This window comes from Actinia tenebrosa, unplaced genomic scaffold (genome assembly GCF_029948245.1).
Source record: "Actinia tenebrosa isolate PJP-AT-01 unplaced genomic scaffold, QUT_ActTen_1.0 PGA_scaffold15__27_contigs__length_11533743, whole genome shotgun sequence".
In the NCBI taxonomy this organism is placed as follows: domain Eukaryota; kingdom Metazoa; phylum Cnidaria; class Anthozoa; order Actiniaria; family Actiniidae; genus Actinia; species Actinia tenebrosa.
The window spans coordinates 5,662,857-5,675,741 of record NW_028292575.1 but is presented as its reverse complement, the minus strand read 5'-3'; the positions used below and the strand labels follow the sequence as shown (position 1 = coordinate 5,675,741).

The 12,885-nt window shown below is 35.1% G+C and overlaps 3 protein-coding genes across 3 annotated transcripts; 2 read left to right on the top strand and 1 right to left on the bottom strand.

The window, feature by feature from the left end:
• Nucleotides 1-81: 81 nt before the first annotated feature.
• LOC116301307 (thioredoxin) lies at nucleotides 82-5,287 on the bottom strand. Its single transcript, XM_089030698.1, has 5 exons — nucleotides 5,055-5,287; nucleotides 4,735-4,839; nucleotides 2,819-2,884; nucleotides 1,572-1,637; nucleotides 82-821 (listed from the first exon to the last, which is right to left on the bottom strand). Exons 1-5 carry the CDS (start codon nucleotides 5,076-5,078, stop codon nucleotides 753-755), a joined length of 330 nt encoding a protein of 109 aa, XP_088886824.1. The 5' UTR covers nucleotides 5,079-5,287; the 3' UTR covers nucleotides 82-752.
• Nucleotides 5,288-7,098: 1,811 nt separating this feature from the next.
• Nucleotides 7,099-8,118, top strand: LOC148910928 (melatonin-related receptor-like). The gene has a single exon (XM_089030671.1). It carries the CDS (start codon nucleotides 7,099-7,101, stop codon nucleotides 8,116-8,118), a length of 1,020 nt encoding a protein of 339 aa, XP_088886797.1.
• Nucleotides 8,119-11,492: 3,374 nt separating this feature from the next.
• Nucleotides 11,493-12,557, top strand: LOC116301299 (high-affinity lysophosphatidic acid receptor-like). The gene has a single exon (XM_031710335.2). It carries the CDS (start codon nucleotides 11,493-11,495, stop codon nucleotides 12,555-12,557), a length of 1,065 nt encoding a protein of 354 aa, XP_031566195.2.
• Nucleotides 12,558-12,885: the final 328 nt, after the last annotated feature.

Below are 12,885 nucleotides of genomic sequence, written 5' to 3'. Positions count from 1 at the left end.
ACCTATCACCCTCACCAGATAAAATGCACGAAAAATTAGCATGAGAAAGGCTACTTCCAATGACCACTTAAGAAATAAAGATGAAATTAACCAGCGTTTATTATTTTCTTCTTTTTAAAGAAAGAGACCAAGACATTTTTGACATTCATTACACTTGGTAAAATAACCCAAAGGAAACTGGGCCGAGAGATATGGCCGGAGATCAAGGCTACCTAACAAGATGTTGACTGACGCTTTAAATAAAGGGTTAGGTTTCAGTCAAATTCAGTCTTCAATTTTCTGCCCATCTTAGTAAACAGGAATTTTAAAGTCCTAACCAGCAATTATATGCACTGCAAAAGGAAAGCAGTTTTTGGATGCAAAGAATTCTCTGGTGCTGAAAACCAGATTTTTATGAGATAGCCTCGACTTCCCTCTCCTTTTCCAGTTTGCTTTATTTTACTACACACAAATAGAGTACGACTTTTCAAGAGATTTTAACTTATGGCAGACTGGTTAAATGCAGTATATCATTTAAAATTTCAAACCAGAAATCTCTTGGGCAATCGAACCAAGCAAAGTGACAAAACCTATTGTTAAAGTGGTTGTAATTGGCACATTATTTATAACATCACCATGGAAATATTTTTTAAATAAAAAATGTGCCCATCTTCAAAAGGATCATTTTGAGTAAATCTAAGTGTACGTCAACTGATTATTAAGTTTTATTCTTCTAATTTTGTTGGTAAGATGTTTGAAAGCCTTTGAAGTGGTTATTTTAAGCGAAGGTTGTTAATGACACTTTTGACCTTGTCTTCATCTCCACGTATCGTATTACCAACCTGAGAAGAGAAAGAATGAAAGAATATGAAATGGGAATAAATATAGGAAAGGAGAACTGAATTGGGTTTCTGTTCATTTTATAGTATCTTTATCGATACCACTTTTTTCAGATGAGTATTTGGTGATATATTAAGATAGAGGTGTTAATAGCGTGATGTTTTTATTTTCATTTCAGGAGAACTGAATTAGGTTTCTGTTCATCTTATAATATCTTTATCGATACCACTTTTTTCAGATGATTATTTAGTTATATCCTAAGATAAAGGTGTTAATAGCGTGATGTTTTTATTTTCATTTCAGGAGAACTGAATTAGGTTTCTGTTCATCTTATAATATCTTTATCGATACCACTTTTTTCAGATGATTATTTAGTTATATCCTAAGATAAAGGTGTTAATAGCGTGAGTGTTTTTTTTTTTTTTTTTTTTCATTTCAGACCACATGTCATTCCCTAGAGTATCATTTCTTTGTTTAACGGTTACGCATAGAAAGACACATGAATATGGATACAACGCAAACAAAGAATTTTATTCTCAAGAGAAAGACACGTGTTGTGAAATGGAAAAACATTACACTTAAGGTAAAGAGTTGTATTAGACCAACGATAGCAACTCCAAAAAGGATTCTGGCAATCTATCAGTGGTGGCATGATCAAAACGTGTCGTTCAAGGGAAAAAAGTTTAATTCAAATTTTTTCCAGTTTTTAACTTAATTGGTTTTTCTTGGAATTTCAGTTGTTGTTTTCTAACCTTTTTTCCATTTTTATAGAAGCAAAAAGCAGGTAAGAGTTCCACTCCATGTTTTGATACCAAATCCTGTGGAAAAAAGAAAAAGAAATAAGTAAATAAACCAAAACAAAAAAGATGAAAAACTACAGAGCATTGTGGTTTGTGTAGCTACACAATCAAATTGGTATGGAGTTGACATTTATCTAATCCCTTTGACTTCTAAAATGGGCGCGAGTTTGCCTTTGCAGTGCACAACGTTTATAATCTTAAAATGCAGACTTGATTGCTAAGCTTTGTACTTCAAGTACAGCACATATACGTGGATCTCCAAATACATTTATTGGTAGGAATGAGATAATCTACCATATATGACCTTCCTACCGTTCGGCAATGAATGAAACTAAGAAACGTTTGGCAGAAATGCTTCAGTGTCAGTTCACTACTCAACACTACAACGTTATAATCGATCTATAGCACTATATCTACTGAATATCCTTTAATTGTGAGGTTCAATGCAATCTTTAACATTATAATGTGTCGTGCTAGAATTGTAATATTTCCAACGTGGCCTATTTTGACAAAGAAAAACTAAGCATTGTATACTAGGCAATCGCCCCGGGGGGTACTACCACCCCAACTTGGGTAGGGGTGTGCCGCCAGAAATTTTGATTTTACATACCCTACCCCAGACTAAATCTAAGAATTGTACACCCTATCCCAAACTAAAAGACGAAAAATACGGTTTTACAATCGATTACGATCAATATTTACTAACATTTTTCATTGTTTTTGTGTTGGCAGAAAGCGTAGCCTATTCGCCAGACAAAACGACCAAACCGTTAACCCTATCCCAGACTAAAATGATACCATATCCCAGACAAAATGTCAAAAAATGATACCCTACCCCAGACCCAAAAGCCGAAAAACCATACCCTATAGGGCGGCACATACCCGTATAGCAAATATAGGGGAGTGCCCCCCACCCCCACCCCCCCCCCCCCCGGGGCAATCGCATGGTCTAGTTACTATAAGTCATATAATAGAGTGACCACAGTAAATCCGTGAAACACTAATTACGAAATAGTACAAATAGAAAACAATGGAATTTGCATGAAATTGTGCTATTTAGTATTACTAAAGTTTCTCGGATTTACTGTGGTCACTCTAGTTAATAGTTAATCTATTAACTATGGTCATATTTGCAATTAATTACCATGGTTACCATTTCATATCAAGTCTACTTCAGTACATCATTTATAAGATCTTACCTCGTTACCTTCGGTGTCTATTTGAGCAAAGACAACATCATTGTACTCCTCAGAATTTGAAATTTCCTAAAATAACAACACACACACCCCCTAGCTTGCATGAGTGACTTCAAGTACTTGAGATGATAATATTTATAGCTCGTTTATCATTAATGACATAAAGGCACAATTGTTTCATATATCCTCCCAAAAAGGAGACAAAAAGCGACCGTCTTGATGACCCATGCATTGATGTGTACAGTTAAGCTTAGTTCGATCCATATTGATAAATGAAGGTCGAGTCTGAAATCACAGAAATCCTGAACTAAAAATCTAACAGTACGATCATTTGGATATCGAAGCTGTTGGCTCCTATTCTTAGAAATGTTTTTTTCTTCCTTTTTTTTTTTTTTTTTTTTTTTTCTAGATAGCAATATCCTTTAATGAATTTATCAAGGTAAATATTGCTGCATGAAAAATGAATCTGGTATAGAATTGAGAAAGGTACAAAAACAATACACGATATGTAACGATGTGATAAAATCGGTTGATGACATTATCTAAATCTTTACATTTGCTGGAATAGAAAAGTTGAAGCGATAACTGAAAAAGAAAAACCCCAGAAGCTGATAAATTTCAAGGTACACCATTACCAGGATTGAATTGTCAGTTCTTCAGAAATATTTCTGTGCCGTATTTTCTTATTATATATATTATATATTATTCTTCCCCTCCCCTCTAGGTTCCTCCTATCGGCCGGACTTCAAAACATCCATCAAATATCTTTTGGTTACATCTTTCTTGATCTATATCTCAACATTTTCAACACTAGAGAAATAAATGCGATGAAACGCCATGCTGGAAAAAAAACAAAGGATCATGCAAATCCTCTGCTTGGTTTTTAAGGCGCGACTACACGGAGCAATTTTCTTTGCAACTTGCCTCGCCACGGCGTTGCGACACAACTTGCATGGAGCATTGCAGCGTGTAACTAGACTTTAATTACTCTGGTGTAAGTAACTCTGGTTACACGCTGCAATGGTGTAACCTATAGCGCAATTTGAAAAATGTTGCGAGACAAGTTGCAGCAATTTTGGCGAAAAGTAGAATTCGTTTCTACTTTTGGCAACGATTAAGTCTCCGTTGCACCGTGTAGACATTCTTGCAACTCGTGTCGCAACGCTGTTGAGAGACAAGTTATTGCAGAGAAAACTGTTTATTGAATCGCGCCTTTAAGGTTATCAGGTTTGCTGCCGATCACTGGTTTTTCGAATATTAAGGAATTATCAAAGAATCGTAATAGGGGTATTATTAAAAATTGAGCAAGAGGCATTGCTTTCAGCAAGCCATGAGTCAAATTTATCCCTATTATTCGAATTCACTGACGATATTACTGGTCCAATACAAAATATTCATATGATATGATACAGACAGAGCAGAAAAACGACAAGGCTGCTACTAGCTTTCGCAATTTTTTTCTTTATCTCTCATTCATGATAAAAAACGTTTAGTGTTTCATTCTTGTCTCTTGTGCTTTAAACGTTGCACAAAATTCTGCTAACCTCGAGCAATTCTACTTCGAGGTATTAGCAAAAATGTTAGTTTTTGCGCTGATCAAAATATCATCTCTCCCAACGTTCAGGGCGTTATATCTCAAATACGCATTCCTTAAATTTCCCCAAATTTTGGTATTTTGTTAATCAATCCAAAAAGAGCCTATTTATGAAATATAAAGCTTATTAACGCATAAACGTAGAAAGTAGAACCCGTTTTTCTTCCCTGTCTACGATACATTGATCATTGTTAGTTCCACATGCTTGGTCGTCCAATTTTATACCTAAAACTGGTCGTAAGAACTGTCTTCATGTCATAAATGACAAGAGATCTAAGCTTTACCTGCGAGCGCTAATGAAAGTCAAATTTCATTTTCTCCTCACCTTGTATTTATTTGCAAACATGCGACATGGTCCACTCCACGCAGCAGTAAAACATACAACTGCTATTCCTTCGTTGTTTTCATTCACAAATCCTTCATAGTCTGCCTGTTGCAAAGGATTCAAAAATGATCTTAGTGTTCGCATGATGATCGTTAGGATGAATTGTCAGACAGCCTAGTATTCCATCTTATTTCATACATCAAGTTCATTTGCCACTTAATAGACGGCAATGATTTAAGTATTATATAAATCGACACTAGCAGGTCTCACTCTTTGTCAACTACATAAGACTTAATGATTGCATAACACTGGAAACATACCGTATTTTTTAGTTGTCGAACCATATTGCTTTTCTTCTCAATTCTGTTCCTATTCCTTAAAAATGCCCTCAATGATACACCAAGACAAGTTTGCGTGTTTTACATATAGTCAGAAGCAGAGCTTTCCCATGGAATCAAGTACCGTATCGCTAATTATAAGAGTTAATTGTACTTTGCGAGGTTTCGACGAATGAATGGATACTGCTTTTATGTAGATTTATTCTCTCCTCGAATAGCCGAAGACTCTTGAATCGTAAAACCCCTGGCCAATATACGTAGAGTGAAGTGCGTAGCCAGGCAAACCCACTTAATTGAAATGCGAATATATTTCGAATTCAATGACCAAATCAGTAGTCTCTAGAAAGAGCGATAAATATTCCAGATTGGTTTTAGATCTATCACGATCCGTAAAACATCTTCCAAATAGTTTAACAAGTGTTTTTTTACACCTACTTTCAAGAAAGTTGTCAAGAATTAAAGAAAAAATGAAGAAAAATAACGAATAGGAATTAATTAGATGTTTCAGTTTTGATTCTAAAGCCCCCTAGATTGATTTTGAAGATATGTTTTGGTATATACAAACAGGGTAATATCAAAAATGCCAGTCTATGCCTTCAAAAAAGCGAAATAATTAAGTTCTTTTTGTTATTTTTTATTTTCATATGACAACATTCCTGCAATTAGGTGTAACTCATACATCTTAAGGACAAAAGAAGAATGGTTCAGAGGTGACGTAGTTTGGGTGCATGATTGATGGCTGACAACCTAACAGCCATAATGCATGGTGTGATCTATTCATATGCTACTTGACTAAACATTATTCTAGAGCTTCTCACATTAAACGAAGATTATCTAAGAGCCTTGAGACTTTAGTTTATTTTGCGCACATATTCACAACTTTAGGTTATAAATTACAGAAAGTTAAGAATTAATCAAAAAAATAGATATTACAAATGTGAATTAATTAAGTGGTGGTTAAAGAAGGTTAAACTTTCGAGTTAACCTGCACAGCTACTTTCTATCTTTAAAAAACATATGCAAATATGCAATGGGAATGGCAATTAGAAAAAATGTATAACGCAGAGCATGATGACAAGTTGTCATCATATTTACCCATTTTTGAAAATAAGAACGATGGTCGAATTACTAATTACATTTTCACACAAATAACAAAATTAACTACTCTCTTTTTGCAAGAAAGAGAGAGCAGTGAATAATTCAACTTCGTGAATATTTTTTAACCTAACTTGCATGAAAGTTTAAGGTTAACGGCACTTTCTCAAAACTACTTCTCCTTCTCCTTCTTCTATATTCTCCAAGTTACCTCCCCCACTGAGGAACGCCGATCGCAGGTGCCTAAAACAAATTACCAAGAATCGTATTTTTCTCAAATGAATACACACTGGTCTGAATACACCTAATTGAAAAAGACGTTGTCGAGTTCAAAAAAGAGTATATTATCAAAGCTAAGACCGAAGGGGAGCAGGGGAAGACAAAATACCGCATCCAAACAGCTCTCCAGCGTTAATTTTTGGAGAGTGGCTTTGGCATGTTAATCTAGGTCGTCGCACTTTGCTCTACTGTGCATTTTTACATGTCTATATGCAAATATAATACACATTTCGGAGTACCCAAAATCCTTTTCGGTCTTAGCTTCAATGAAATGGCCTTCTCGAACCCGACAACGTTTTTTCAATTACGTGTATGTCAAAGCAGTAATTATAACTGCCCCTCGCACAAGTAGGAGAGAATTTTTAAAAAACATTTGATTGGCTCGGCGTACGATGGATGACCAGAGCACTACTTCGTGGTACATTAGTCAAACAGAATATTGATGTAAGTAATATTTGTAGTTTTTTTACAATATGAAACTCATGTATCCTTGACAACCGGCTAATATTGAATACATTCACTTCGAGGATATACACTTGAACGTAGATCGAAAAGGCAGCTTGGTGACTGAGTTAAAAGCAAAATTGCGGAAGCCTTATCACGAAAAATAACCGTTTTGCTTCAGTAAAAGCACTAAACAGGTATTGGAATCATGTTCAACAAGAAACACAACGAAATATTAGCACATGAGCTTGCCAACAGATCTTTAGGGCAAGTCATCGTTGAAACTGGTTTTCTGGTCCTCATAGCGGTCACAGCTTTCGTAGGCAACTCCTGCGTGATCTATGTGTTTTACAAGACACCGTCTTTTCGTAAAGTCGCCAATTACTATCTTATAGCTTTAGCTATCTCTGACGTTGCCATGTCTTTACTTGAAATGCCCTTAACGATAGCCGTAGCCATCACTGGAAAGGATGTTTTGGGTAGAAATATTGGCCAGGTATTTTCGATATTAGGAATGGCACTGCTGTATGGTTCTCTGCTCACCACAGTTCTGATTGCAGTGAACAGGTTCTTTTGCGTCGTTAAGCAAAAGCTTTACAAGAAATATTTCAAGCCTATACCAGCTATTGTAATGATTGCTGTGGCTTGGATAATTTCCTTGGGCTGTGTCGTAGTACCATTTCTTGATGGTACAGTGGTGTTCGAGTTTTATCCAGGAAGACTGCTGTACTACCCCTCGTTTACTAACCACACCTTGGAGATTGTTGTGACAGCCTTCGCACACACAGGGTTCTTGTTCTTTCCAGCGTTGGTTGCTTTCTGTTACTGGAAGATCTATAAAACAGTCAAGGGACACAACGCAAATGTTTCTACAACTCTTAATGCTGGACCTAATGGAATAGCCAAGACTTCCAAGGAAGAGATCAACGTAACCATGTCCGTCTTACCTTTGGCTTGTGGATGTATTTTGTGCTACTCTACAATTTCAACTCTGATTCATGTTAATGTATATATCAACCTTCCTCGCTTGGTTGACTTGTTCATAATGTACATCCTTTTCCTCAACAGTGCCATCAACCCATTTATCTTTAACGTATTTAACAAACCTTTCAGAAAGGAATTTTTGAAACTGATATTTGGGTATGGATCGATAAGAGTTGCAGTCGCGTCCAAGTTGGTCAGTACTGATCTTTCGAGGAAAACACCGGCGAAATCTGTCAGTATATAGCATAAAAACTACCTTTGATATTAACCACATACAGCTCTAACATTTATTTAATTTAATTTAATTTGCACTTTTATGACGCATTTCGCTACGCCTCAATGCGTTTACAATGTGTATCACAAATAAACTATAATTAAGACGTAATAATTATAATATATATATATATAGATAACTAGACTAAAATGTTATAATAATGATAATCTAAAACAAATTAATTAATATATAGCTAATATAAAAGTATGGTTAAACAAATATAGGGTTAAAATTAATATAGCATAATAAGATAGCATAATCTGTATTTCGTAAGGACGCAATAGATCAGTCAAAAGCTTCTTTGAAAAGATATGTTTTAACTAAAGATTTAAACTATTTAACAGTCTCAGCATTTTTTATTATTTCTGGTAGGTTATTCCAGAGCTTAGGCGCAGCGATAGAGAATGCTCTATCGCCATAAGTAGATGTAAATGATTTAGGAACTACCAATAGCTTCTTAGAAGCAGAGCGTAAAGCGCGCTTAGGTGTATAAGATTCTAATAAACTGTTTAAATATGTTGGTGCATAACCGTTAATAATCTTAAAAGTAATTAGTAAGACCTTAAAAGTTATTCTTTGCTTAATAACATTTATTCATGACAAAGAAAGCTATGACAAGAAAATTCGAGAGGCAACGAAATGAGAACTTGGCCACAAACAGAATACAAATATATTTGCGTATTTAGTACCTAGCCCATGGAACACTACCTGCTAGCATACACGGTTACTCTATTTGCATATTGATATTTCAAATGTTTATATCTCTGAAAAGAGAAGTCCACATACAAAAATACTGCAACCATACTACTAAACTGTTCACATATAAGTGATTTTGAAAATAAATTTTTTTCCTTGATATACAATTTAAGCAACAGTTAAAAACTTTTCTTTTTAAGAAGGTATTTTACTAGATTTTTATCATTTTCTTTAAGATGCATTGGTTTGTCCATCTTGTATATATAATGTTAATATGTAGATAATATATTATCAATAATGTAAATAGTTTTCTTTACAGTTCTCAATAGCTTCCGTACATAGATTTTGTCAATTGTATAATTTTTAATATTTTAGGCCGTTTTTCTTTTTACGCTATTTGTAAAGCGCTTTAGAACATTTATTATAGTTTAAACGCTATATAAGAATAATAAAAATGATAATAAATCTTTAATCAGGATACAAACGTCACTAAAAGTGATTTACAGTATGGTCCTGCACAAATATATATATATATATATACACTCGATTGCAGAAACGTTGTAGTATACATTTATACATTTATACAAATATCTAATGAGATGCATAATGCAAAATAACCATTTTCAACGCTTAAAACCAACTGATTTATAATCTGTACGATCTAAAGGACAAGAAAAAAATATTTTGACAGTCATTGAATGAAACAAACAATAAATAAAGCGATTTTTCTGTTTTGCATATCATTAAATATACTGAATAAATTAGATATTTGTATAAATATATACTACAACGTTTCTGCAATCGAGTGTATATATATATATATACATATATATATATCCACTACTTCTACTACTAACAATTAACTATAAATAAAAACTATAAAAGTATATCAATAAATATAAAGATCAATAAATGATAATAAAGTGTTATAAAAGATTTGAATTTTGATTAAATTCTACATTACGAACGGCTTTTTTAAAAATTATTTAATGAGTTCGCCTCTTTAATGGTCATATCTAATTTATTCCATTCGTTGCTTGCGAAGTTTATTGAGGTCCAAAGACCCCAATCCCTTTTGGCTAACGAATATTATTTCTTGTTCTAGTGTTATAATTATGAGTAACTTCGTTGAAATCTAAGTTAAAAGTATGTGAAAAAAGATAGTTGTAAATACGTTTGTACAAAAACATTAAACGATGTTCAACTCTTCTTCTATTAAGTGAGTTCCATTTGAGCTTATTCACAAACTCGGTGGCAAAATAAACTAGTATTATTAGAGCAGACCCTGGTTGAACCCGAGGTAGCTTTACCCCGAGTATCAAAGACGAGATTCGCATAAACATGAGTGGTCAACTGTTCTCGTTTGTTGTGTGGCTCTGTTGACTTCGCAGAGTTCCGTTAGTGGTTTCGATAGAGTTGACGGCATAGTACATTCTCCTTCATCGTCCTGCACATATGATGAACTTGACCTACATGGTGCTTTTGTCTAGGCTGTCAATCCTACAATTTTTACTCGGGCTTTTCCGAAGAAAACGGCCGAGTTATAAATTGGGTTTCGTTTTTTGCGTTGCCACAAATCGCCGTCGCGTTCACAGCGCATGCGTTGATTCTATGTAGTGCGCATGCGTGGTAGTATGAACCGTAAAAGCACATGGTCGAAGAGTAATGTCGGATTGTCTCAAGGTCTCGTTGCTGACTGCGAATACTATGGAGTCTATGGAGTTTCACGGTTAAAGAGAAAGCCCGAGTTCACGCAGTCATGCGTCTAGTTTTTATATAGTCTTCAATAAACCTTTCACAGGACGGTTTCATAGACCTATAACTAAGTCGATTTTAGCTGTAAGTCTTAACTCCCACCTTACAAATCGGTAGAGAATATTGGATTTAATAGCTCCTAAAAAATCGAGACCGTCGTTCATCAAAATGCATGCACAACACCATCTACTAATTAAAGTCCCCTACATTCCCTTAGTTTTCCAACCTCACCTCAGGATGAGAGCTGGGACGCATAAAACTAATGACGGCCTAATTCGACCAAATGAAATACCTACCAATGCACAATGATATAGATATATCAATAGAAATGAACGTCAGACTAAGAATCGTATTCTCAAAGGAATACATCTGTCTGAATATGTCAAAGCAGTAATCTTAACTGCCCCTCGCACAAGTAGGAGAGAATTTTTAAAGAACATTTGATTGGCTCAGCGTGATGGATGACCGGAGCACTACTTCGTGGTACATTAGTCAAAGAGGATATTGATGTAAGTGATTTAAAAGCTACCCTACCAAGTCGAATTTTCAGCGATTTGATTCTACATAAAATAGATAGTACATGAATGAGATTTTTTGTCATCCGGATCATTTGTAAATAAAAAACCGTGATTACTATAAGAAAACCAATTTGCAGTAAACTTTCTATAAACCCTTACTAACCTAACTTAGATAAACAGGATATTGTACTACTCCAGCGAGAAATGTTTTGTATATTTGATGACGCCTCTTATGACATCGCACTCATTAACGTATTGGAAGTATAAACGTAGATCGAAAAGGCAGCTTGGTGAGTAACAAGCAAAATTACGAAAGCCATATCACGAAAAATAACCGTTTTGCTTCAGTAAAAGCACTAAACAGGTATTGGAATCATGTTCAACAAGAAACACAACGAAATATTAGCACATGAGCTTGCCAACAGATCTTTAGGGCAAGTCATCGTTGAAACTGGTTTTCTGGTCCTCATAGCGGTCACAGCTTTCGTAGGCAACTCCTGCGTGATCTATGTGTTTTACAAGACACCGTCCATTCGTAAAGTCGCCAATTTCTATCTTATAGCTTTAGCTATCTCTGACGTTACCATGTCTTTACTTGAAATGCCTTTAACGATAGCCGTAGCCGTCACTGGAAAGGATGTTTTGGGTAGAAATATTGGCCAGGTATTTTCGATATTAGGAATGGTACTGATCTATGGTTCTTTCCTCACGACCGTTCTGATTGCAGTGAACAGGTTCTTTTGTGTCGTTAAACAAAAGTTCTACAAGAAATATTTCAATCCTAAACCAGCTATTGTAATGATTGCTTTGGCTTGGATAATTTCCTTGGGCTGTGTCGTAGTACCATTTCTTGATGGTACAGTGGTGTTCGAGTTTTATCCAGGAAGACTGATGTACTACCCCTCGTTTACTAACCACACCATAGAGATTGTTGTCACAGTCTTCACAAGCACTGGATTCCTGTTTTTTCCAGCGTTGGTTGCTTTCTGTTACTGGAAGATCTATAAAACAGTCAAGGGACACAACGCAAACGTTTCTACAACTCTTAATGCTGGACCTCATGGAAGAGCCAAAACGTCCAAGGAAGAGATCAACGTTACCATGTCCGTCTTACCTTTGGCTTGTGGATGTATTTTGTGTTATTTTGTGAATTCAACTCTGATTCATGTTAATGTATATATCAACCTTCCTCGCTTGGTTGATATGTTTATGTTGTACACCCTTTTCCTCAACAGTGCCATCAACCCATTCATCTTCAACGTATTCAGCAAACCTTTCAGAAAGGAATTTTTGAAACTGATATTTGGGTATGGATCGGTAAGAGTTGCAGTCGTATCCAAGTTGGTCGATAGTTCTCCTGGAATAGGGAAAAATCTTCCAGCACAAAATCTGTCTTCCCCCGGCATAAACCACATAGGTCTTTTTTCTGAACATGCTTAATGTTAAAAAGTTAACAATAAACTTAAGTCTAAACGTCGAAACTCAAATATTACTTAAGTGTGAACGTCGTTCAAAACGAAAAAAAAAACTAATCCATAAATGCGAAATAGATTGTTTTAAAAATATATGACATTTAAGAACATTAAAAGGTATTCACTACCTCTAAAATTGAGGAGGATCAAAAGACGAGAAAGAGGAAAAAGAAGAGGAAAAAGAAAAGAAAAAAGAAAAGAAAAAAGAAAAGAAAAGAAAAGAAAAGGAACAAGAAGAACAAGAAGAACAAGAAGAACAAGAAGAATAAGAAGAACAAGAAGAACAAGAAGAACAA